Source organism: Cucurbita pepo, chromosome 10 (genome assembly GCF_057944985.1).
Source record: "Cucurbita pepo subsp. pepo isolate OVF chromosome 10, ASM5794498v1, whole genome shotgun sequence".
Lineage (NCBI taxonomy): Eukaryota > Viridiplantae > Streptophyta > Magnoliopsida > Cucurbitales > Cucurbitaceae > Cucurbita > Cucurbita pepo.
The window spans coordinates 1054751-1079651 of NC_141807.1; the positions used below are offsets into that span (position 1 = coordinate 1054751).

Below are 24901 nucleotides of genomic sequence, written 5' to 3' on the forward strand. Positions count from 1 at the left end.
TTTCAAAATCGTGAGATTGATGACGATATGTAATGAACTAAAGCGGATAATACCTTTTAACAGTGGGTTTGGATTGTTACAAATGGTATCAGAGCAAAACGTGAGGCGGTAAGCCAGCAAGGACATTGGGTCCCTAAAGGGTGGGTTGGAGAGGAAACGAAACATTTATTATAATGGTGTGAAAAGTTCCCTCTCATTGATGATGCACTCGGTACCCAAGGAGGTGGGTTGGAGAGGGGAACAAAACATCTATTATAAGGATGTGGAAACCTCTCCCTCCAAACCTCTCGATGGAGCCTGGAAGGAAGAGCTCAAAAAGGACGGTATCTATAGGAGAATTTTGGCACTAAAGCCAAAAATTTATTTAAAAAATTTAAATGAAGATGGATCCGAGGGTTTAATAGTAATTAGAGACGAGTCATCCAAATATTTGCGCCATTGGATCAGAGTGATCTGATCTCATAGGTTCTGAAGTATGTTCGTACGGTACGAGCGCATACACAGGAATACCTAAAGCCGAAGTAAAGGGCTAAAACCTCAAGAAAACCCCAACGAAGAAATTTCCGAATTCCTTTGCTAAATCCCTAAAGCATGTCCTCCGCCGCTGCCATGGCTGCTAGATCAGCCTTCAGATCAACCCTAGCCCGAGCCACTATCTCCCGCAGACTTACCAATGGTGCCAAAGTGAAATCACCCGCATCTCCGTTCAGCATCCCCAAGCAGAATCCACTCTCCCAGTCCCCTCGCATTTTGAGGTAAATTTTCGATGAAACTTCTTTGGTATTTCGAATTTTGTTATGTGTCTGATGGATTTTTATCTTGAAGATCTCCTGTTGAAATGAGTTGCTGTGTGGAATCGTTGCTTCCTTACCACTCTGCTACTGCCTCTGCATTGCTTACGTCTATGCTTTCCGTCTCTCGTCGTAGCTACGGTTGGACTTCTGAAGGTACTTTCATGCTCTTATCGCCGAATTTTTCTATGTAAACATCTGAATTGCTTGTTCGTTCATTTTTTTCAATTGAGTTTTCCCTCTTGTCCTGTTTAGCTTTAGCTTTGGGTTGGTGATTCTTCCTTCTTTTAATGGCTAGGTTCTTATGGTTCCCTTATCCCTAATCCAAGGTGGTGGGGGGTTATATCTTAGGTGCATTCAAAATGTGGTTGAGCTGTAAATGTTCATTGAGAATTTGAAAGAACAATTTTGTTCGTGTGGCTGGAGAATTTTTAATTTTCATTTTCGTCAACCCATCTTTTAGTCTCTTGCGCGATGAAAGAGTGCACATTGCTTTTCCTTTTGTAGGACAAGACGAGACTATTTGAGGTCTCAGCATGAACGGTGGAATGACTGGATTTATTTTTGTTGTCGACTTTTTGGAAATTGTGGTAAAATATTTCTCGAGTGGATTGTGTTAGAAAACCATTCTTTTGTGGTGAATCCGAGCTCAGAGATTCAACCTTTTGTTCCTATGACTTTATGGAGTTAGTGGTCAGATTGATGGCTGATGAAATTCCAAATAAATTATTGAATTCAGATCTTGTTATTTTGAATCTTTAAGTCGAAAATTTTATTTGTATTCTATTTGTCCATTGGATCCTTAGGGCTTAGACCAATATGATATTCTGGTTCCATGTTTATAGTCTAAGAATTAGAATTCACTTGCTATGTTTTATGCTTTTCTTCTCTCAATGCTCTATGGTATTACCATCTAGCCACTGTCTGAATTTTAAAAATTAGAACCTAAAGAGCTCAATCTTGTTTATTATATTGGGATCTTGAATTAATATTAGACCATAGTAAGTAGTCAGCTTTGTGACGAAAGTCAGGTTATCTTTGAATTTTCTTTTTCGTTTTGTGTTCATTGATGGCATTAATTTTAGTAATATGACAAGGGTGATATTGATTTCTTTTACCACTCAGATTGCAATGATGATGTATGATGAATGTCGGATGGTTCGAGCACTTGCGCTCTAAAGACAAGATGCTGAAATAAAGTCATGTATTGCTAGTTTTTTCGTGTGCAAGTAGTTCAGTGACATTGGGTTTTATAGCTATAGGAAGAAACAAACTCATAACTGAGTTCACGTAGGTTGATATTCATGTTGGTGAGGCATAATTTTGTTATATTCACCATTCCTAATGACAGTTCACATCCTTGAGTTATCCTTGCTGTATAACTGTTCTTTCTCTTGAAACTTTGGGGACTTTACTTGAGTTCGTATCCTTCGAATGTTACTTTCTATAAAATGGTGTTATTACATCATTGTCACCCTGAAAAGTGAAACTTCTACATTTGCTTTTATGTTGTAGATTCTTGAATGATGAATGCTACCACTGAGCAGGACTTACCTAAGGTAATCAATTCTAGGTTAGCGTCCCCTCCTGCAACTAAAAGATTATTATGAAGAATCATACTGACATTAACATCAAAATTTTAGTGTGGCATGCACGAAATGGATCCAATAGATTACAGAGTGCAGTTGAAATGAGTCCTAGTGCTAGGAGAGTGCAAGGGGAATAGTTTATGGGGTTTGTAAACATATAGAAGGTCCTATGCTGGTACTTCTTGAAAGAAAATTTTATGTAGTGATTTACAAATGAATTTAGTTCTCCCTAACTGTTCCTATGACTGATCCCTTAGGGGCATTACTTTTCATGATGGTCTTCCTTCTTGAAATCTCATATCCCATCGAAATTTGCTATCAGCCTCCCTTCAGCTCCGCCTCCATCTTCAATCACATTGTCTAAAATAGGTTTCAGATATGCAATCTCTAGAATGTAACCTTGCATCCATCATCAATCTTTTGCGCCTTTATGTATCTAACTCCACGTGTTTCTTTCTCTAGGATCGTGAGAGATTGCTCATTGCTGAACTTGGCTAAGCGACTTGCTGTGTGATTCTTTACTGTTTACTTGACTTAGAAGTCCTAGGGGGGTGGACACCTTTACAATTTCGAAGCTGGAGAATAACAATATACATGTTTGTTAATCATGATGTTTTAGCCATAAAAATTGAACTTTAGATGAGTTGGTTACAGTTTTTAGACAATGTTTATAATCGACATTGCCCCTTTTCTTTTTTTGTATTGTAGATGGATGATTACTGTCTGTTGAGATGCGGTGCATCGATCATAGTTTCGAGAATTTGAATGGAGACTGTAAGATTTTTTTTTTTACTAAGATGATGATACGTGATTTGTGATTTAAGATTTCCATCTGTAGAATTATGTTTTTATGATTACCTGCAAGTAACAGTAAGTAATTTCCTTATATTTTTTCCCCTTTCACCCTTTTTGTTCCAACGAGAGCAAAACCTCCCTCCATGTTCATAGGAAAGGGAGGGTGTGTACTAGATTCTTGGTGTGAATTCATGGTAGCATTTTAGGTGAACTCATTTAGATATTAACTTCTATTTTGAGTATTCAAGACCTAAAAATATATGATTGTAGAAACTTGGTCATGATGATTTCTTGTTTGCAAAAAATAGAAACTATATATGGCTTTGTTTTTTTTTTTTTTTTTTCCAACAATATATATATATATATATGTATATTAGTTCATAATTACATCTGCCTATTTTAAAACAATAATTAAAATTTGAAGTATTTTCAGGTTTCTTTTAAAGGAAAATGATTTTCCAACCCTGAAACGCCGATTTCCCGTTTTAGAAATTCTCTCTGTATATCAGTACCTCGCTTTTTCAATAATTTATTATTTTATTATTATTATTATTATTATTAATATGATGCTCCCATAACTGAGTACTCGAAAAAGAAAAAACAAATCCTTTTCTCTTCTGTCCAATCGGAATCTCTTGGTTGATATCATCATTGTAACCTTTTGGCTTCCATAATTTTATTTCTTTCATTTATGTTCTCTTTTTAATAGGCTTATTTTATTTATTTATTTTTTCTCGAGTTCCACATCCTATAAAAAGTTGTTTCATATTAATTTTTATCCGTATAGTACTTGGTTTCTATACTTCATTTTCTTTTCTAAATTGAAAGGGAAAAAATACACATGAAAGAACAGACGGAGAGCATTAGAGATGTTCGTGATTGTGAAAAAAATAAAGATAAATAAGTAATTTAATTGTTTTTAAGTTCAAAATATACATATTAAGAAAATCAATAATTTGAAATGCTATAAATCTTAAAAAAAAAAAAAAAGGAAATTAAGCATATTTATATAGGGGTAAAAAAGATGGATTAGAAAGAAAAGAAAGAAAAAAAGGAAAGAAAATGCGGAAAAATGTGAACCACGAAAAGGAGGAAAAGAAAAGAAAAGAAAAAAAGAAGTGGCGAAATTGGCTCTCGCATGGCGATGGAAAGCTGAGGCATTACCCATCTCTGTGTGTCCACCCAAATGCCTTCTACTTTCAGAAACTCCCAACTTCAAACTTCCAACTCCAATCTTCTAACTTCAATCTAATCTCTCCAAAACCTCAAATCAATTCATTCATTCATTCATTCATTCAATTCCTCTCCCCTCTCTCTCTGGCTACTTCCGCCTCTCCTCCATTCCTCACTTCTCTTTCTTCTTTCCACCTACTCGGGAAGGCACTCTCGTCTGTTTTCCCCCCACCTCTGATCGAGATTGAAACTCTATCTTCCACTTTCGTCTCCTTCGTTCCCAGAAATGGATTCCGATTTCTGGACCTCCCGCCTCGCCGCCGCCAAACGCCAGTATATGTTGCAGCAGCAGCATCATCATCATCATCATCAAACCTCCAACTTAGGTTTAGCAACCCTTCCGTTTTCATTTTCTCATCTACCTTTTTTTTGTTTTGTTTTGTTTTTTTTTTTTTTTTTTTTGCTTTCTGATTTGTTGATTTGGTTCGGTTTAGATCTGTTGGGAATCGATGATTTGGAGATGGATGATGACGCTCGCCCCCATTTTTCATGTCCTTTTTGCTATGAGAATTTTGACGTTATGTCCCTTTGTTCGCATCTGGAAGACGAACACTCTTGCGAGACAAGAGTCACGGTACGTATTTCCTCCTTTCTCTTTTCTGCGTGCAACCAAGTTTATATGCTATTCACCTGGGACTAGGAGGATGAATTTTTATTCGTGCTATTATGATTGTTTCCGTTTATGCTGACAGCTGCTCGATACTGATGCTGATGCTGAAAGTTTTCAGCGTCTCTACTCGCCTAGGTTCTTTATTAGGCTTACATAAGATTTATGGATTTTGAAATTATAGAAACGATTTCCAGTCTAGTTCATTAGAGATTTTAGCAATTGTCGTTCTGGACATTCGGTGGTTATAGTTCTGCCAATCCTTGGAAGTTGTTGTGTGGAAGAATTGTTTTAGGTTAATCTTCCATTTTCTTGTGAAATTATTTTTCTTCTTACCCATTATTCGATGAGATCCCCGAAGTATTTTAAGAAACTGTGAGGAGAAAGAAGCTCTCACTGTTTCTTGTGCTCTATTTTCTGCATTTTTAGGTTTTTGTTTTATGAGAAATTAGGCTTCTGCTTAATTTGTATTTGCTTTGCAGGTTTGTCCCATTTGCTCGGTTAAAGTCATGGGGGACATGTTGAGCCATATAACATTGCACCATGGACACATGTTCAAGATATCCTTTAAATTTGATACTTGTTTTTTCTGAACCCTGTCATTTAAGTGCTATGTTTTGAGGAGGAAGCTATTATTTTCACCATGCCCATCTTGTTTGCTTAACAAAGGATCACCTTCAGAGAGGCTGCAGGTTGCGTAAGATTGCCATCCCCAGCAGTCAGGCATTGTCCCTCTTGAGCCGGGACCTTCGCGAGGCTCATCTGCAGGTGCTTCTTGGGAGCAGTGGGTACCGTACAAGCACCACTAATGGGGCTAATGCAGCTCATGATCCGTTTCTATCATCACTTATTTTGAATTATCCTGCATCTGAAGTTGAAGATATCTCGAAATCCATGCTAACCAGTGCCGAAGACACATCTTCAGAGATTGTGGCACCATCACCTATTTGGAAATCAAGGTACTTGTTCACATCCCTTTCTGTTTCTTTACTTTTTCCTTTTGGTTTGCTGGATTTCTCTCTTATTGTTGCTCCTCAAACCACTATTGTGTCTGTTCATCAAAAAGGGTTTTGGTTAGATCAAGAAACTGTTATGCCTTTTAGTTCCCTTATATGCCATGAGTGCAAAGGCCCTTTGCTTTAACCCAATCCTAGTAGTTCCATCGGCCTTTACAGCTACTTGTGTTGCCATAGTCAAGTAACAAAGATTGTCTATTTTTGCATCAATGGTGGAATTAATCTAGTTACGGCCTCTGCTTACCTCTTCCTGTTGTTTAGTATCAACACTTTTCTTCCTCTCCCCAGGTTTGATCCTTCTTTGAGCCAGGAAGAGCGGGATAAAAGAATGAGACAAGCTATTGGGAGAGCAGGCTTTATGCGGGATATGCTTTTCTCAACTCTCTTAGAGGACTAATGAAAGCAGTAAGTTATTACCAAAATGATGCTAAAATGAATAAATTAACAGACGTTGAATTGATTCTTATGGCTTTATCTGTCATCGACCCAATATGAAACTCTTTGAGATCAAACACTCTTTGAGTATGGTTGATGATAATATCCTTCATTATAACCAGTGAATAAATTCCATTGAATATAAAGTCTGTTTATTTATTGTGGTTGTGCTGCAAGAAGAATTTGAATGTAAAAATTTCAGAATAATGAACGACAAGAGGGGAGCATTATTATGCTCATTGGCGCTCGAAGGTCGGCCGAGCAGTACCAGCACAGCCAGACTATACAACGCCATACAAGGAGAAATTTGGATGGTCAACAACACAAACGTAAGAATCTCCAATTGGATGGCAACTACTGGGGATAGGCCTAGTGCTAGTTCGAAGGAAATTACAAATGCTGTTCTTTTAAAACCTTCTCCTTTCATTGTGACACAACTATGTTGATGACCTATCATTTTGAATTTATTATAGCGTGATGATGAATTGGATGTTGGTGTTATAGTTGAGATCAAAAGATGCCAATGTTCATGGAAGGGAACATTACACACATGACAGTTGCTGCCTTTTGTGATTTTCAATTCATTTCAGTTCAACAGTCGATGTCTGTCGATGGGTGTGTGCGTTCATGTCCCAATTATACGTCGGTACATACAAATATCTTTGAAAAATCCTAGAAATTACAGAATTCTCAAGAATTATTTGGTTTACAAGTTTATCCAGGTCTTTAGCTAACAATGTCTTATAAAGACCGTAAAATACAGAAACCATAAGTACCCTAAGAAAATACAGGCATCAAATTTGGTCTAAACCAATGAAATGAAAGTTCCATAAATTTTTATTGCCAATATTTTATACTTTTTAGTTGAACTAAAAATGATTTTTGTGTTGCATAAATAATTAGGGCGGCGGTGTGATAAAAGTGGAGCAATTGAAAGAGTCGGTGTATGGGGACAGACAGAGTTGCCGGCACGTGGGCCGACCCATAGGCCCATAGATCCACAGGTACCCCCCCCCCCCCCCCCCCCCCCCACCCCACTTATTAACTACTCTCGGGTCAGGTGCGTTCATCTCCACCGTCAATTCTCCCCTATTAGCATCAGACGGTTCCCAAAAAATGAGAAAATAAAATAATTCCTTTTTGGGAAAACCAACTTAATATGAAATAAAAGAAAATAAAATAAATCTGGATAAGAATGTGAAGGGTGACGTGCCCACCCGATTCATCCTTTTTCACTTTCTTCATCCCCTTCCCCTTCCCCTTCCCCTTCCCCTTCAACAAAAGAAACCCTAAAAGCTGAAGAAATCGGAGTAAAATTATTCTATATTCCAATGGCGTTGGAGCTTCTCGTCTTGGGCTGCACCGGAGTTGTGATCTTCCTTCATGGAGCCAATTTCTTCTTCCACGCTCTCTGGCAGCATTTCACCGTCCGATCTCTCAGGTATCCGTCCATTATCTCCCTTTTCTCCTTCCAGTTTTAGTTTCATTCTGGTTTGCACCCTCTGCGATCGTCGATTCTAGGCATTTCCCTCTGTTTCTGAAGACGTCGCTCTATGGATCTTTCGGCGATTCCACTACCAAATTTTATGATCCACTAAACCTATGTACTAGGATTTTGATGAATGTTGGAGTATCCTCGGCGTAATGTTGGGGCTAATGTGTCGATTGTTTTTCTTTTCGTGATTTCAGCTTCTTGGGCGCGATTGGATGATAGAAATTGGAGAAGGCGAGCAGTGGATCATTTAATTGGAGATGAACAGCAGCAGATTGAAGACTAAAGCATATATCCGACATTGTGATTTAATATGTAATCTAGATTTACACTGTAATATGTGCCTGATGATGACGAAGAAATAATCTAATTTCGAAGAAATAATCAATTTACACGATACAAATAGATTAAATTCTATGGACTTCGATTCTTGTGGAGTTCTTGACATTCATCAACTTGTTTTTCATACTCTTTATTTTCATGTTTATGGAGTGGATTACAATATCAACTAGTTTATAATTTCAAGAGAACTAAATATTACTCAATTTTGGCGAAACTGGTTTTGAAAAATAAATTTCTTGTAAGAATATGAATTGAATTGCATGAATATGAAAATTTTTTCTGGAAGAATATGAATTGAATTGCATGAATATCTAAATTCTCATGGCTTCTTGGGTGGAGATCAGGACATATCTCCGTGAACTTTGTGGACATATCTCCGTGAACTTTGTTCGAGAATTATCGAGAGAAATAGTCGTTAAGGGGTTGTAAGTAAAATAAAATTATTTATACTTAAAGTTGACAATATTATAATATTAGGTGAACTTTGTTGAGAAATAGTCTTTAAAACAAAATCACGAGTATTTATACCTAAAGTTGACAATATTATAATATTAGGTAAACTTTGTTCGAGAATTATCTAGAGAAATAGTCGTTAAAACACAATCATATTATAATATTAAGTGAACTTTGTTCGAGAATTATCTAGAGAAATAGTCGTTAATTAAAAGAAAAATATGAGTTTATAAGTAAATCAAAATTGATATGAATTATCTAAAGAAATAGTCGTTAATTAAAAGAAAAATATGAGTTTATAAGTAAATCAAAATTGATATTAGAGGTATGACGTTAACTTACCCATATCAAAATAATCCATCAAATAAATAGTGTAGTTTGTTCAATATCTTACGTATCAAATAAATAGTGTACTTTGTTTAATATTGTGAAAGTTCGTGATTTCTAATATGGTATTAGAGGTATGTCATTAATTTAGTCATATCAAAATAACCCACAAGTATCAAATAAATAGTGTACTTTGTTCAATATTGTAGAAGTTCGTGATTTCTAATATCGTATTAGAGGTATGTCATTAACTTAGTCATATCAAAATACCCCTTAAATATCAAATAAATAGTGTAGTTTGTTCAATATCAAATAAATAAAGTAGTTTGTTCAATATTTAAGTATGAAATAAATAGTGTACTTTGTGGAAGTTCGTGATTTCTAATATGGTATTAGAGTTATGTCATTAACTTAGTCATATCAATAGAACTCTTAATTATCAAATAAATAGTGTATTTTGTTAAAAGCCTACGAAGGCCTATAAAAGGAGACTGAACTCTATCTCCAATCCTAATATATAAATAATATCAATATATTAAAAATTACTAAAAATATATATTTCTAAATTTATACAGCGTGTCCTGGTTATGGTTAGTACCTAGCATTATTGATTTTATTTGAAAACACAACATTTTTTTTAACAAAAAAAAAAAAAAGTTTATTTGAGAATAAGTCACGAGAATTTAGGCTTAGAATCCATGGTTCAAAACTTTACTCAAAATTACATCGAAAACTCTAACGTTGCAAATATTGGACTTGTTATGTAATTCTTGAATTGGCATTTAATTAAATTGTCTTAAAAAATAGAAGAAACGGACATTTTCAGTCAAACTGACATCAAACACGCTACTTTTTTCTTAAACCTTTTTTTTCTTTAATTTTGTAGTCAACGTTTTCCCATCTTTCCGTTAAAACTAACTTTCTGTTTTTTTTTTTTTTAATAATTCTATAAATATATTTTTGTTGCTTTTATTATTTGCTGCCATGAACGCAACCAACCCAATTTATTATTATTATTAATTTTGGATCAATAAATTCACCTCCAAATTACAAGTCAATTTAAGTCAGTAGTCTGATTATCACTTTGATGGGTCAACTTTCCGGCACCCCTCCGCCGCCTTTTCCGCCTCTAATATTGACTTTTCCCCCTCCTTTTGTCCTTTTTGCCATTTCCATTCTCATATTAAAAAAAAAAAAAAAAAATCCATTAGTTTAACTTTTAAATAATTTTTCATTTAAATATTTGTTGCACACAAATAAGAGTGGAGTATAAAATTAATATTCTTAGTGTTTAAATAATAAAAAAGAAAGACGTGCATAATTAATTCAAAAACTTGTTGCCTTCCACGGCTCAATTGTAAGCCTAATTTCAATTTCAAATTTCAATTTAAATAGATTTTATCGAAAAAAAAAAAAAAAAAGAGAAAGAGAAACCGGCGTGGTGCGGGGAATGTGTGCGTGTGCGGCAGCCCATAGTTCGTAATCGTGGCTGCGGAACCCACAGTTTGTCTGCCAACGCGTTATTAGGCCATTTCAACGCCACCCGTCCACCACTCATTGGCTTCAACCACACGGTCAATGGACCGCTTCAAACCCCTCTTATCTTCATCTCTGTGTGTGGAGCAGTCGTAGCCCCCATTTATTTATTTATTTATTTATTTTTATTTCCCAAAAAAGAAGACACGTCATTGCTTGAGTTTAAAATTAATTAAATCCTAGTCACGAGGCGAATTGACAGAATATGCCGACAACTTTTTTCCACCTGCTGCTCCGCTACACGCGCTCTTTTTCCTTTTTCTTTTTTAAATTAATTTATTTATAATTACACCCTCCTGAATTTTGTGTCCGGATTGCCCCTGCTTTTAAATTTGTTATTATTTAATTTCTTTTAATTAATGTATTTATTATTTCTAATTAACCTAATTCAATGCTAAACGCTTGCGTTTTGACTCCCACATTTATTCTATTGAATTGGAGATCACCCCTTTCTTTCCTTTCAATTCATACCATTAACACTATGATTATTATTATTATATATTCATTAACTTCCAATTTTATTCCTAATATTTTCTTAATTTTCCGTTTAATATCTCTAAATTACTTATTACATTTAAAATTATCATATGGGTTTTTTTATATTTATTTTAAATGTCAAATAAGTAAAAAAGTTGGTGGGAGAGAGACCTAAAAAAGAAAATGAATTTTTATTTATTTATTTTGACGTTAGTGAGTAGAAGGGAGGAAGTGGAGGGTACGCGGGGTGGTAATAGAGAGGAGCGCGTGGTTCAGGGTAAAAGGCAAACGTAATCAACAGTAATGCAAAACGCGCCCTTCCCTGTGGATCTGCTGTATTGACAACCCCACATGACACTTAATTCGGGGACTGGATTGCGAAATTACCACCACACCCTTCGGACTAGCCGCCCCTTTCTCTCAGTCAATTCTCTTGTTGACTGTGCCCCCCCCTCTTATCTCCACACCCTCGGCCCCATTTCATCATCATAATCAATTCCTCGCCGATTCATTCCCCCAATTCTTCATCCCTTCTATAAATTCCCAGCATCCCGTCTCCACTCCTCGGCATCTCGACCCATTTGCCCCCCTTTTTCATCCATCTCTCTCACCCGACACCCAAAAAGACGGGGAAAAGAACGGGCAGAAATCGCCGGCCCCTTTTTCATTTCTTTCATTTGATTTTCATCGGATTTTGGGATTAATGGCGCCGAGGGAAAAGGCGGTTGCCGTCAAGGCCAACGTCGGCAACGTGAAGGAAGTGCATTTTAGAGGAGTGAGGAAGCGGCCGTGGGGGAGATACGCCGCTGAGATCAGAGATCCCTGTAAGAAGAGCCGCGTTTGGCTCGGAACCTTCGATACGGCGGAGGAGGCGGCCCGAGCCTACGATAAAGCCGCTAGAGAGTTCCGCGGTGTCAAGGCCAAAACCAATTTCCCTTTGCCCTCCGACGATCTTCTTAACCTTAACAATAAGATTAACAACATCAACAATAACCAGAGCCCGAGTCAGAGTAGCACGGTTGAGTCCTCCAGCCGTGAGCAACCTCTAATGGTTGATTCCTCACCTTTGAATCTCAATCTCGCTCACGGCATGCCCGGACTCACAGCCGCCGGAGCCGTCACTTTCCCGTTCCAGCGGTACCAAATTCCCATGATCGGAGAAGTTTTTTCCCGCGGCATACCACCGTCAAACCACGTTCTGTATTTCGATGCCGCCCTTCGTGCCGGAATGATCAAGACCCATCCTCATCCAAACCAACGGCTACGCTTCGACCATCATCACGAAGCCGTAAGTGATTTCCGCCGCGAGTACGCCGGCGGCGGTGTTCAAAGCGATTCAGACTCCTCTTCCGTCGTAGACATGAACGGGCAGGACCTCAAACCCCGAAACGGCGGCGGCGTTGGCGGCCTGGATTTGGATCTGAACTTTCCCCCACCAGAATCCGCCTGAATTTTTTTACCCACGCAAGACAGAACGGCTGGGATTTATATTGAAGTAGTTCCCTTTTTTGTTTCAAAATATGTGTTTAACGACAATAACTTAAATACGAAATGTTAGAAGTGGAGAAGGAAGATGATACGATTGTGAATACAAATACGTCCGATCTCCTCATTTTTGCAGCACAGAGTAAATGAAAACCCATGTATGGAGTTTCTCATCATTCTCCGGCTGTTTACCGGTTGTTCTCCGGCGAGGGATCTTTTTGCAATATCACTTGTGTATTTAATTTCCCTAAAAATTAATTCTGCTGTAGTTTTCAGTTTACATATAATATCATCATCAAATGGTTTCTACTTGAAATGAAAAAATTCAAACAAAACCCCTTCTACCATTATTAATAATTCAGGGCAACAAATGAAAAAGCAAACCGCCGGAAGTTTAGAGACGGGAGGTCGTTCGACACGTGGAAGTCGTTGTCGAGGTGGATGGAGAAAACACAGACAACACGTGTAATCAAATATTCATCCGTCGGCGGCTTTGGTACAGTTGTGTGAACCAATTTTTTTCTTTTTAAAAAATAAATAATAATAATTGAGATGGATGTGGGTGCTGCGATGGCGTCCCCCACACGCTTGAGAAAGAAAAGGAAAAGGTGGGGGCACGTGCGTGGCGGCCAATGGAGGCAGCAGCTTTGAATCCGGTTTTTACGCATACGACACCCGAAGGGGCGGTCTCGTAATGGGGACCACTCCCCCAAACGAGAAGTGGGGATATGCGCGGCTGCCGATTTTACCAACACATTCAAATCTCTCCATCCTACCCCTACACCTATTCACTTTATTATTATTAATAATATAATTTAAAAATTGTGGTCCCTATTTCAAAAACCTTCAATTTTGATTTATTTTAACGGAAAGAAATAAAACATATATTAATTTGTATTCGAAATAAATAAATAATAAAAAATTCTTAACTTGGGTATGAAGAAAAAACGCAAATTTAGAAGGGAAAAAAGGAGGATGGTGATTGGAAGATTCTCCATTTACCCAACCAAACCAAATACCAATATTATATTATTATATTATTATATTATTATATTATTATATTATTATATTATTATATTTGTTTTGGTTATAAAAATAATAAATAAAAGGAAAAGGAGTCAATAGAATTGCAGGCGGCGGAAGATTAATGCGGGAGAAATATGCTTATGGAGATTAGGTCCGCCGCACTCATAATATTATACGTATTATTATTATTTTTTTAAAAAAAAAATTTGTAAAATAAAATCCAAATAATGGGAAATTAAATGTTTAAATTTGGGGCAGGAGCAACGTACGGCGCGGGGTGAGGGCTGAGAACGTGTTGACGTGTTGGACACAGACAGACAGATGGTCACACCGGCAACTTGGCGTGTTCGGCCGGCAGTGGACCCCACCACCTTCTTTATTTATTTATTTATTTATTTATTTATTATTATTAAAAATATATATAAAAGCGGCCGAAATGTGAGAGATGCCTTATGTCTATGATGTGCCACGTTTGGCACCCTAATCTAGAACACAGCCCAGCCACCTCACCACCTCGCAACATTAAAATAATAATTATAAAAAGAAAATGAGTGGGTGGCGGCGGCTGCTGCTTCCGACGTGGACGTTGCTGCATTTTGAGGCGACACGCCACGCCACACACGAGTGAAGGAAAAGGCATAGGAAACGACGACGGTTTGAGGTGTATGGGGGGCGTACAGAACACACGCGACGAAAGCGCGTGGGTGGGGTGTGAGGAAATATTGAGAAATGGGATTTGTATCCCATAAGATGGACAGAAGAAAGTGTGAAGGTTAGCCTTTGATTTGATTTGATGAAGAACGTGGCACTCAAGGCGAATCCGGACCCACTCCTATGTACGCCCTGATTCCACCACGTTTCACTCCCTCCACCTCGCCTGATTTCGACACGTGTCCCCCCATTTTTGAATTATTACAAAGAAAATAATTTTATTTCATACAGAATTGGAGTCGTCTTCCCAGTGCAGCTTCAACGTCGAATATGTATGTTTCTCTGTGTATCTCTCTCTCTCTGTTTCTATCTGAATGTATTTGGTATGTGGGTTTTGAATGGTTTAAGTTAAAGATAGACATTTCCTTCAAATATTAGATGTTTAGCTATCAATTTGATTTCTAGGGCTTAGTTTTTGAGATTTTGGAGTCCCCATTTCAGGCATCCATTAATGCTCTTGAATCCTTAAAGTTGTCGAGTGTCATAGAGGTTTGTTACATTGTAGCTTATCCTTTATACTATACTCGAATCATTTCTTCTGTTTCACTCATCGATGATAATACGATGGATGTTGATTTAATTGAAGAAAATTGTTTAGGTCTCTTGGCCTTCTGTAAGACTAGTGGGTACTTACAACTTATCTGCCTTCAATTCCCAGTCCTTGTACCTATAAACATTCCTCTTTAGAAGGTTTTATTTTGATTCGTCACATCATTTGTCACAATCCTTTCTCAAGATTTGGAGGATTTGGATTAGGATTCGGAATCTAGGTTCGATACCGAATACTCCCAATATTCTACTGCATTTCCTGCGATATGGTTACGTTACTTCTCGTTTTTCTAAGAGGGAAGACTATCTCTACACACCAACACGAGTATTCTAGTATGCTTTGTCCTCACTTATATGCATCCTAAGAAAATTCCCAAGAGGTCACTCAAACATAGAATTGCTCCGAGTAAAGTCTTCTTAATGTTAGAGTTCTTATGATTGTGTCACTAAAAAAGAATGTGCACCTTATTGGTATACGTAGTGACTTTCAATTCTTTTAAGTCTGTCTTAGTCATTCTATCCTCAAGATCGTTTTGATTCGATTGTAGTCTTGGTTCATTTATGTATCCCTCATTTACTTGGGTGTCACATGCTCACCAGTTTCTACCTTCGTTCGTCCCCGAACCACATCTTATTAGATAAGGTATCGCTTTAATACCATTTGTCACGATCCATGCCTAGGATTCGGCACTTGATAACCCCATTATTTTCTTACAACATGATAATGTTACTTACTTCTCGCTTCTAAGAGTAGAGACCATCCCCGCACATACCAACACAAGTCTTTCTAGTATGCTTTGTTCTCACGCACATCATTCTCGAAAAATCAAGAGGTCATCCAACATAGAACTACTCCAAGTGAAGCACGCTTAACTTCGGAGTTCTTATGATTGAACTACCGAAATAGAATGTCCACCTTATTAGTACAAGTAGTGATTTTCAATTATTTTATTACTTTCCTAGCTATCCTATTCTCGAGATTGTTATCATTCCTTTACTCGAGTGTTCACGTATCAAAAGACTCTACAACTTCTCTCTCCCTCTCGGTGTGAAGACTTTGATGCTGAATCTAAAGTTAGCCTAAACAGTGTGGAAGGGGATTCAGTTTTGATTGCACCGGAGGGAGGATTCACTTTTGAGCGAACTTCCTGACTGCCAGAAATTGCCTTCTACTGGTTTTGGTGCATCATTTCCCCTTAAATAGAGGGGTTTCTGCCTCAAGGAATGGGTTGCCTACTGAGTTTAGACTCTCTTCGGATGGCTTAACCAAATTGGGTGTGATGGAGGAACCTGCTAATGTTGCATCCCCACGTTTGCTGAACTATCACTTTTCTCCAGTTTTGTGAACTTCTCTGAATCAAAATACACTACTCTTCTGACTATGCTTCTCTGTCGTTGGTCATCTGTGAACCTCCTGTGTCTTAACAAAGTGAACCTACTGCTCTTAAGTTGTCCTCAAAAGTTTCGGTGATTAAGAAAAGGGTCTTTGTATTATGGCGTGCTTTGAGCGTTGCTGTATATATATACAGATATCATTACCATATTCAGCGTTTTCTTCACTTGCCAATATATATCCCAAGTGCTGTACTGATTTTGCTTTAGATGGCCAAAATGAATGTAGTCCAGCAGCAGCCTTAAACTTGCTGGCTCAGACCGTGGAACAACCTCCATTCCACCCAAGCAAACTCCAGATTCTTCCAGTGGCATCTTATTCTCCATACCCAACTGAGAACAGAATCTGGGCCGTCCATAGAGTTGAAGAACAACCAGAAGGTATCCACGTTGTGTTAATAAATCATGTGTCCTTTTGCACTGGACCCCAGCCCTCATTTGTTCTTATATTTTAACAGCAGGCAGAGATTCCACGTGTAGAGCAACCCTGCTCTGTATCTGAAGTAGATATTTTTGGTTTCTGCTACCATGGTTTCTGTCTCCTCATCCTTATCCATTTCACATACTCTTTTCCAGCTACGGGTGTACTTCAATCCGACTACTCCACCATCTATACCAACTTAACTCGAATTATAGAAGTTAACTCGAATTATAGAAGTTAACTTGGATTGAATTGGATTGAATTAGCATTTTTTATTGAATTTGGTTAATATTTCTGAACTCAAATTGATTCTATTCGATTTCGCATTCTTAGGACAAAAACTTTGGGTTGATCGGAACTGGTATAATAAATTATAGAATATATTAAGAATTTTAGCATGTTCATGGGTTTATCGAGTGGTAATTCGGCCTAATTACAAGTACTCCACGCAAGCTTTTCGCAAGTGTATACTCATTGCCTTTAAATTTTCACAAGGAATGTTGGGGTAAATAAAGGAGGTTAACCCTTTTTCTTTTTTATCTAATGAGGAAAAGAAAATCTAAAAAAAATAAAAAAAATGGACAAGACACTTTGAGCAGCCAGAGCTCTGTATCTATAAAACCATACACATGATTACGGAATTGGGTTCAAAACAAAGTGGGAAGTGAAGTGAACAACAATGGTTCTGCTTGAGAAGCTTTGGGATGATATTGTGGCTGGACCTCGCCCTGACCGCGGCCTCGGCAAGCTCAGGAAAATCACCATTAATCCCCCCATCGTTAAAGGTTTACCCTTGAATCTTGAGAATGAGAATTGTTTCCTGTTTTTTACCATTTCTTGGTTGATTATTGTTACTATTGGTTTCAGATTTGGATGGAGAGGGAAGCAAAGGGTCGTTGTCCATGCCGAATAGTCCGGCAACACCCACCACGCCGGTGACACCTACGACGCCGTTAACGGCGGCGCGTAAGGACAATGTTTGGAGGAGCGTGTTCAACCCTGGTAGAAACCTTGCCACCAAGACTATTGGTGCTGAAGTCTTCGACAAACCTCAACCAAACTCTCCAACTGTTTACGACTGGTACGTACCGCCACTTTCCACCCTTCCTACTGGACGGAGTATAATCAAACCTTTAAAATCATAGTGATATTGGTTTCTGAGGCATCCTGTCCTTAATATTCCCAACAGTCGGTGGGATGATAAAAAGATTCGAAAATTTGGTTCAGATCCAAGCCGTCCGATCTGTTGACTGCGTCATGGTCCTGACATCTGAGCCTTCTATTTTGATATGAAACTGTTGGTTTTGTGACTACAGGCTCTACAGCGGTGAGACCAGGAGCAAGCACCGTTAAATGGAGACTCCGGCGGCTTTCACCGGCGGTTTTATGTAAATAGCGTCGTAAAAAAGTCGTGTTTGTTGACGTGGACCGGTGGGTTTTGGATGTTTATGTGATTTACATGTCCTAACTAGGTTTTGGCATCTGGCAAGCAAGTTTTTATATAGTAGTGTTTAATATGTGCGAGTTCGTAGTTAACTAAGTTTTAAGTCTGCTGTCGCGGCCGATGATCGGACTGCCTCTTAATAGAGTCCGCCGTGCACGGCGGTGATGAGCGACTCACGATTGTTATGTTAAATAAATGTGGTCTTTGTTTTCTTTTAAATTTAATCAATCAGTTGATAGTGCAAGATTATGATGATGATAAGCATTAAATTATGATAAATCCCTTCGTTACGGAAGTGTATGGGAAAGTTGGTAATGGAGTGGGCCCACCACCCGCAAAAGATCTGGTAGTGGGCCGAGTGTATTTCTAGTCAGGGCCCACCACCCGCAAAAGATCTGGTAGTGGGCCGAGTGTATTTCTAGTCAGGGCCCACAAATGTGGAAAGTATGGAAAAATCCAAAGAAATTAAAATATTAAAAAACAAGCGGTTTATGGATAAGGATAGAGTCAGAATCAGTAGTGAGGTAGGTAGGAGGCTACAATTATTGCACTACACTAATGAATTTAATTTTATATCTTTTCCATTTTATCCGAGGGAATGGCTACAAAATTCCCAAAAATGTCCAACACAAAAGCTAATGGAATGTGGTTAAATCGAGATTCATGTCCAAATTTGGCTGGCGTTCTTTAAGATCTCTTCTGAATTTAGGCTGTTTGATCTCATAATTCAAATCTAAATTATGTTTTTTTGGTTTGAATCAACCCAACCAGATTTGACTAATTTTTTTTTGCACGCAATCTCTCCGAAAAGTTGACTGATTATTTGATCCCACTAAGTTTCCAATTGATATTTCCTAAAGCAACAATACTTGCATAAAAATATTGGAAGGAAATCAGAGAAACTCACATATTCAGTAACAAACTATCGTGATGAGATTTGAGCTGAGGAGACGCAATGTAACGAAAATCGCTCTACATTCTCAAAGCCATCCATATTTCATGGTATCTATATTACCCATCACAGCTTTTATCAGTATCGCCTCAGTTAAATACTGCAAGGATGATGAGAATTGCACAGGTACATGGCGCGTCTATTACAGGCGAAAGAGGAAACCCAATAGCTAATGGAGGTGGTTAGAGAACAACACATTCAGATGGGGGAAGACATGGAGTTGGAACTTCTTAGAGCATTTGATATCTTTAATCGACACATGTATGGAAATTTACCTAAATCTTCATTTCAAGGATGAACTGGTAGTAAGCACAGTGTGTCTGTCTGCATATAAAGGTTTGATGGCCTTTTTCTTCATAGCCAAACAAATTCGTCTTCACAGAACTCTTAACCCTTTTTCTGATATGCCAAAAGCTGGAATCAAGGCAACAAGCTTAAAATGTTGTATAAAAGGCTTATACAAATGCTTATTCAAGTAGTGGGTGCACTGTTTTCAAGCATTTGTGTGGTGTAGGTTCAAGGCATACCAGATAGCCACAAGCTAGCCGGTGTGTTTTGAGTTTGTCCATTGACAGCGTTTCTTGCTGGTTTAATATCTGTGCACTTTCTTTACATGGGTCCAGAAAAGTTCCCGAGGTTGAAGGATTGATTTTCATTTGCAGCTGTTTCACCACGTACATTTCAATGACATCAACTGAAAGTGCGGTTTCAAGAGCAACCAACTGCAGAAGAAAGGAAGCTCAAGAATCAACTAAATAATTGGATGAAGTGCAAGTGCTGTCCATTTAATGAAAGATTACTTGACGTAGGTGTCCAATCGTCACAGATGGCCTGCAGCAAATATATGGACTTCGCAACGCGGGTATTCTAGTTTTATCCATGGAAACGAGCATAAGGTGGACGTCCAACTAAGATTCAGGAAGAGAAGCCAAAAGTCATTGATGGATAGAAACAATAAAGGAATGTTGAGCTTTTAAGCAGCTACAAGAGGTATAGCAGCATGCATGTCATTCAATAGGCGAGCCATTTATACGTTAACATGTCCATAGTTTATTCATAAGGAAGTTTAGTAACAACTCAAATTGTCGTTTTTACCTCCTCCTCACTGATATTTTCCGAGTTTCGAACATAATCTGACAGCTTGGTGATGCGGTTATTCCTGGAAGTTTTACCGCCACCCCCATTAATACCCCCATATCTAGTGTGACTCCTTATTCCACCTTTGCCCCAAGAAAGTTTTTCTGACCTACTAACAAGCCCCATCGATGCACCAACTCTTTCTTTGTTCACTTCATAATCATTTTCGTTACTGCCACCATCTGCTCCGTCTGCTCCAGTAGCTGAGGAAGACTGGGAAAATCTAACAGGACCACCTCTCCTGGATCTTTTATTAGGTCTAGTATCCATACGCTCATCAGCAGAAGATGAATTTTTGCTGGCATCATAATCATTTTCGTCCTCGTTTTCATCAAAGCTTAGACTCTCAATATGATTTTGGAAGCTTTTTCGTCCTCTAGAACTTAATCTCCTCAAAGGTTTTGAACGTTTCCGACCCAAAGCTTCAGTTTGTCGTTTAAGTGTCTGAGCAATGGAAGATTGGATCTGCAAAATAACCGAAAAGTAGCAATTTTAGACCAAATATGAAGATAGTGTTGGATGATGGAAGTCCCACATCGACTAATTTAGGGAATGATCATGGGTTTATAAGTGAGGAATGCTAACTCCATTGGGATGAGGCCTTTTGGGGAAGCCCAAAGCAAAGCCATGAGAGCTTATGCTCAAAGTGGACAATATCATACCATTGTGGAGAGTCGTGTTCGTCTAACAGATAGAACAATCAATTGTGATAAAGATACCTGATATAAGTACAATCGATAATAGCCATGTTGATTTTCAGCACGAGATGTTTCCAAGTCAAATGGAATCGAAAAACACAACAGCTAAGAAAAACATGCTCCTATTTCATATCCCGATGCTCCCACAACTTTGCGTTACATATCTATCAAATAATGATTTAAATAATTCCTCTCTCTTTTAATCAATTTCAGCATGACAAAATATGTGGATTCTTGAACATTGAACAATGTCAAGTGAGCTTATCAACTCTGGAAAATGAACAAATGCATGTCCATAAAAAAAAAAAATCCTCAAAACTTAGCCTTCTCACCTGCTTATTACGAGCTTTCTCTTCTTCTTGAAAAGCTAGTTCCTACAAATAATAATAATAATAATAATAAAATTAAAAAAATAATTAATATTGGAGAATGCAGAAATGACGATAACAATCATCAAACACCAAGCTTGCATGATAAAACATAATATTCCCACCTCCTCCTCATATTTGTCGATATCTGGATACAACACAGCAATTAAGGTATCAAAATTTGGATCATCTCTCAAAGAGCGTCGACTGGCACAATGAGTGCGGCAAGCAGGGCACTCATTGTTACTGCAGCAAATTTCAGTAACAATTTGGTTGAAGGAAAATTGTGCAACAATATATCTTTAATTTCTTGAGCTGTACAGAAATTAGCAAAATCAAAATAAAAACTACATAAGAACATACCCTAAACGCATTGATTTGTCAATGCATTCCCTGCAGAAGCGGTGCAGACATTCCATCACTGTTCTGGTTTTTCTGATGATTCCTGCACATTAGGAATTGAAAAACTTTTATCGATCTCCTAAGAAGACTATGCATGCATAAACATGGAGATGACCTTCCTACGTAAGCTTTGTGGTTTCCTCACCAAATCCACCTAAATATATTTCCCAAGCATGCTAACATTTAGAATGTCATTGCTCATAGTATTTGGATACATCCACTAAAAATGTCAATTTAGTTATTTTTTTATGGAAAAAAAAAATGGTTCTTTGGTGTTGCCTTTATCAGATAGCTGTGTGTGCATGAACTGAAAGTAAGGATCAAGAAACTTTACAATATGAGCTTGACTAACGAGTTGATACATAAATTCACTAATTGTATGTGTATACATGCAACACTGTCATAAAAGCAGTGCCTCCAAATGAACTTATATGTAGCCTGAACGGGTAAGATTTGATAAGGCAGAACACCAAAAAAAAAAAAAAATGAAAACCAAATTCCATAACCTCATATGCTCAAGAATTCACTCCCTCTATGGTCCAATTAGTTACTCTTTGAAGGAACTCCCTAATCACAAAATGCAAAACTCCATAACAAAGTCCATGTTAGGACAAATAAGTGAAGGGGGAAATGTTTGTCATCTTAACTTCTAATTTACTTGTGGGGAATAAGAAAATCAGAAGGATGGCATTTATTAGTGTCGCCTAAAATATAAACACACGTTCAAAGGTCCATGGAGCCGAAAAAATGCTATCATTTTAGAGTTAGAATTATATGCAAGGCCCATGGGGAGTGGGGGGCGACAACTTACACTGATAACCTTTCTAAGTCAAAGCAAATATGTGAAGAATGAACTGTATGCGTTCATAATTTGATAAAGAAGCCACATCAGAATCCATTTCTAAATCAACAGTCCATATAAAGAACCAACCTGAGATTTAAATTCTTGCCATCGCTCCCAGATTCGGAATTTTGTGACAGTGGAACGCAAATCTCAGGTTGGTTACATCAGAATTGATTTAAGTTCTCTGACACAACTTATATACAAAAAAAATCAATTTTGTTACATCAGAAAAGGTTCTTAGATCAGATGGGCCGGTGGCACTTGATTCAACACTTCATAAAAATTAATCCTCTCATTCTTCACATTTCATCCCGGACAAATCAAGCTTTTCAAATGACCTTACTGCTATGTACATTTATCCTAACAAAAATAAGTTCATCATATAATATGATTGATATGACAACATAACGTCTCTTTACAATTCAAACTCAAGATATGACAACAATCTTACTTGTTAAAATCAGTAAAGGCCTGGATGACACGCTGACACCAATATTAAACAGCAAGATTGTTTGTAGTATGCGTGTTTAGGCCTTTAAGAATATGAATTGTATAAAGAATAAAACCTAATGTTCAAATCAATAGTAATTTTGTCTTATTTGAGATAATAGGTTCATCAAGGATTATTAAAACATACCTAAGCAAATAGGACATTGCACGTCTCTCCGAATGTCTGACAATTTCACGGCTACAAATCTGGAAAATAAAATCAGACAGAAGATTTAGCAAGTCGGAACAATGGCAAAACATCTGAGATCGTGCTATACTGTTCACCAGGCAACTAAACACCCGATAAACAACTTTTAATTCGGACACATATATTCTACAACGCAACCCACCCAAATAGTTCGTTCATCGAACTAGCGGAAGAGTACCGCTCAAGTTGTCAAAATTTTGGGTAAAATCGTTCTTAATGGAATGTCGGGTTTCCCGTCGTTAACTTTTCGGTATTTGCGTAAAATTGGATCCAACGATGAATGGCGGGAATTAGCAAGTTTTTTCCGTGAAAACTTCAGTTACAGTAAGCTTGATTCCACGTTGAGTGAATGCTTGATCTCGGATCATGTGAGCTTTAACATGGTAGAGAAGCTAAAACCATGTGAGCTCCAACGTCATTACCCACCCAGCAACTCGTAGCATATGTAAAAACAGATTGATCGCATATACGACCTCAAGAACCTACTTAGCCAACAAGATCCAGCACCCAATTCCACTAACCTTAATCGAAAAAGAAACTAAAACTAAAAATAAAGAAAACTCCGGTGCAGGATAAAAACCGACGAAGCCTCAGACGTGAAGACTACACAGCTGGTCTTCGAAGACGGTCGTAGCAAGAACTTACTGAACAATACCACGAAGCAGACCATGCAGATCCCAAAACAATCCCAAGCAGTTAAGCACCAAAGAACTCCATAACCAACCAGATGAAATAAGTCAAAAGAGAAAATAGAGTAAAAAGGAACAGCGCTAAGAAGATGACGAACAAAAAGAAGCAAGCCAAAAACAGAGCTCATAATAAACGGAACATACTCGTCCTTATCTTCTTGACCGGATGAAGAGCTTCGATCGGATTCTGTAGAAAGAAGGAGCAACATAGAACACCAGGAACTCAGTACACGCACAAAAAAGGAATTAAACAAACAAATAATAACATATATGGAATGCAGGAACATAAAAGATTGGGTTGCATCATGAAAATTTAGGGTGCCGAGCAGAAAAAGAAGCGTACCCTCAGATTCTCCATCTTCAGAGCGATCATTGAAGGTATCATGGAGTCGCGGCAAAAGATCAGCATGAACAGTCTCGTAAACGCGCTTCCGAGCCGGCATTGCTTTGGGTTGAAGCAAAATAAGTTGAAGAAACAACGAAAAGAAGTTGTAAGTTCACCAAAATTGACGTTGGTAGAGATGATGAAGGGGGCGGTGGAGCAAAATGGCAGAGGCAAAGGGGGGAGGGAGCCTCGTGTTCGTGGTTTTTCTTTCAACAAACCAAATTTCCACGGCATCAGATTGATAAAAGAAAAGGCACACCAAACAATTTTGGAACGGTCCTTCATCAAGTCTACATATATACGAATTTGCATCCACCACAATCAAGCTACTCTAGGGTATTTTAGTAAATCCGCATACACCCATTTGTTCCTATTTTTCCTTATTAACATCATAAACTCATTTTTTTACCTTTTTTTTTTTTCCCCCCTCTTTCATTTGTCTGCTTCTACATTCTCTTTGCAGCTCCCTTTTACCAAATTATACTCCCATGTCCAATTTATGTTTTTTCTTTAACAAATATTATCTTACAAAATTCAAAACTTTAAAATAACTAATCCGCTTTAAAAAAATAATAAATAGGTAAAAATTATCCGTCGAAATCCTGTCC

The 24901-nt window shown here is 37.8% G+C and overlaps 5 protein-coding genes and 2 long non-coding RNA genes across 23 annotated transcripts; 6 read left to right on the forward strand and 1 right to left on the reverse strand.

Moving 5' to 3' along the window:
• The first annotated feature begins 454 nt into the window (after window positions 1-454).
• LOC111803050 (uncharacterized) lies at window positions 455-3203 on the forward strand. 13 transcript variants are annotated; one of them, XR_015422594.1, is made up of 5 exons: window positions 458-755; window positions 826-947; window positions 1299-1381; window positions 2307-2364; window positions 2843-3203. XR_015422594.1 is itself a non-coding variant. In XM_023687307.2 (4 exons), the coding sequence occupies exons 1-3, from the start codon at window positions 592-594 to the stop codon at window positions 2312-2314; spliced, it is 294 nt and encodes a 97-aa protein (XP_023543075.1). In that variant the 5' UTR covers window positions 460-591; the 3' UTR covers window positions 2315-2350; window positions 2843-3203. The 13 variants fall into 13 exon arrangements, 7 of the variants coding, with proteins under 7 accessions (XP_023543071.1, XP_023543073.1, XP_023543078.1 ...); XR_002816336.2 differs by having other exon boundaries at window positions 3089-3203; XR_002816335.2 differs by having other exon boundaries at window positions 2307-2350.
• Window positions 3204-4214: 1011 nt separating this feature from the next.
• LOC111803626 (protein DEHYDRATION-INDUCED 19 homolog 4) lies at window positions 4215-7017 on the forward strand. The gene is made up of 6 exons (XM_023688125.2): window positions 4215-4734; window positions 4843-4982; window positions 5498-5575; window positions 5691-5974; window positions 6320-6436; window positions 6669-7017. Exons 1-5 carry the CDS (start codon window positions 4635-4637, stop codon window positions 6426-6428), a joined length of 711 nt encoding a protein of 236 aa, XP_023543893.2. The 5' UTR covers window positions 4215-4634; the 3' UTR covers window positions 6429-6436; window positions 6669-7017.
• Window positions 7018-7499: 482 nt separating this feature from the next.
• On the forward strand, window positions 7500-8409 carry LOC147790444 (uncharacterized). Its single transcript, XR_015422689.1, has 2 exons — window positions 7500-7907; window positions 8156-8409. It is a non-coding gene; the product is annotated as an uncharacterized LOC147790444 (long non-coding RNA).
• Window positions 8410-11605: 3196 nt separating this feature from the next.
• LOC111804465 (ethylene-responsive transcription factor 11) lies at window positions 11606-12802 on the forward strand. The gene has a single exon (XM_023689272.2). It carries the CDS (start codon window positions 11797-11799, stop codon window positions 12541-12543), a length of 747 nt encoding a protein of 248 aa, XP_023545040.2. The 5' UTR covers window positions 11606-11796; the 3' UTR covers window positions 12544-12802.
• A 1188-nt stretch (window positions 12803-13990) lies between these two features.
• Window positions 13991-16431, forward strand: LOC147790445 (uncharacterized). The gene is made up of 2 exons (XR_015422749.1): window positions 13991-14587; window positions 15868-16431. It is a non-coding gene; the product is annotated as an uncharacterized LOC147790445 (long non-coding RNA).
• Window positions 16432-17280: 849 nt separating this feature from the next.
• LOC111803483 (auxin-repressed 12.5 kDa protein) lies at window positions 17281-18340 on the forward strand. The gene is made up of 3 exons (XM_023687910.2): window positions 17281-17462; window positions 17545-17758; window positions 17994-18340. Exons 1-3 carry the CDS (start codon window positions 17357-17359, stop codon window positions 18028-18030), a joined length of 357 nt encoding a protein of 118 aa, XP_023543678.1. The 5' UTR covers window positions 17281-17356; the 3' UTR covers window positions 18031-18340.
• A 739-nt stretch (window positions 18341-19079) lies between these two features.
• LOC111803482 (putative E3 ubiquitin-protein ligase RING1a) lies at window positions 19080-24570 on the reverse strand. 5 transcript variants are annotated; one of them, XM_023687906.2, is made up of 10 exons: window positions 24252-24570; window positions 24053-24095; window positions 23160-23218; window positions 21640-21721; window positions 21402-21522; window positions 21241-21282; window positions 20169-20675; window positions 19874-19981; window positions 19601-19795; window positions 19080-19487 (listed from the first exon to the last, which is right to left on the reverse strand). In XM_023687906.2, the coding sequence occupies exons 1-10, from the start codon at window positions 24349-24351 to the stop codon at window positions 19461-19463; spliced, it is 1284 nt and encodes a 427-aa protein (XP_023543674.2). In that variant the 5' UTR covers window positions 24352-24570; the 3' UTR covers window positions 19080-19460. The 5 variants fall into 5 exon arrangements, with proteins under 5 accessions (XP_023543674.2, XP_086983947.1, XP_023543673.2 ...); XM_087127821.1 differs by adding an exon at window positions 23362-23930 and having other exon boundaries at window positions 19080-19795; window positions 24252-24324; XM_023687905.2 differs by having other exon boundaries at window positions 19080-19795.
• Between the last annotated feature and the right edge of the window lie 331 nt (window positions 24571-24901).

Coding starts and splice junctions, on each gene's coding strand:
- LOC111803050 (XM_023687303.2), top strand. CDS start 592: ATGTCCTCCGCCGCTGCCATGGCTGCTAGATCAGCCTTCAGATCAACC. Junction 756..825: donor CAGTCCCCTCGCATTTTGAG/GTAAATTTTCGA, acceptor TTTATCTTGAAG/ATCTCCTGTTGAAATGAGTT. Junction 948..1,089: donor CTACGGTTGGACTTCTGAAG/GTACTTTCATGC, acceptor TTTAATGGCTAG/GTTCTTATGGTTCCCTTATC.
- LOC111803626 (XM_023688125.2), top strand. CDS start 4,635: ATGGATTCCGATTTCTGGACCTCCCGCCTCGCCGCCGCCAAACGCCAG. Junction 4,983..5,497: donor CTTGCGAGACAAGAGTCACG/GTACGTATTTCC, acceptor TTTGCTTTGCAG/GTTTGTCCCATTTGCTCGGT. Junction 5,975..6,319: donor TCACCTATTTGGAAATCAAG/GTACTTGTTCAC, acceptor TCCTCTCCCCAG/GTTTGATCCTTCTTTGAGCC.
- LOC111804465 (XM_023689272.2), top strand. CDS start 11,797: ATGGCGCCGAGGGAAAAGGCGGTTGCCGTCAAGGCCAACGTCGGCAAC.
- LOC111803483 (XM_023687910.2), top strand. CDS start 17,357: ATGGTTCTGCTTGAGAAGCTTTGGGATGATATTGTGGCTGGACCTCGC. Junction 17,463..17,544: donor TAATCCCCCCATCGTTAAAG/GTTTACCCTTGA, acceptor TATTGGTTTCAG/ATTTGGATGGAGAGGGAAGC. Junction 17,759..17,993: donor TCTCCAACTGTTTACGACTG/GTACGTACCGCC, acceptor TTGTGACTACAG/GCTCTACAGCGGTGAGACCA.
- LOC111803482 (XM_023687905.2), bottom strand. CDS start 24,351: ATGCCGGCTCGGAAGCGCGTTTACGAGACTGTTCATGCTGATCTTTTG. Junction 23,219..24,052: donor GGTCAAGAAGATAAGGACGA/GTATGTTCCGTT, acceptor TTTATTTTCCAG/ATTTGTAGCCGTGAAATTGT. Junction 20,676..21,240: donor AGAAAGCTCGTAATAAGCAG/GTGAGAAGGCTA, acceptor GTTATTTTGCAG/ATCCAATCTTCCATTGCTCA.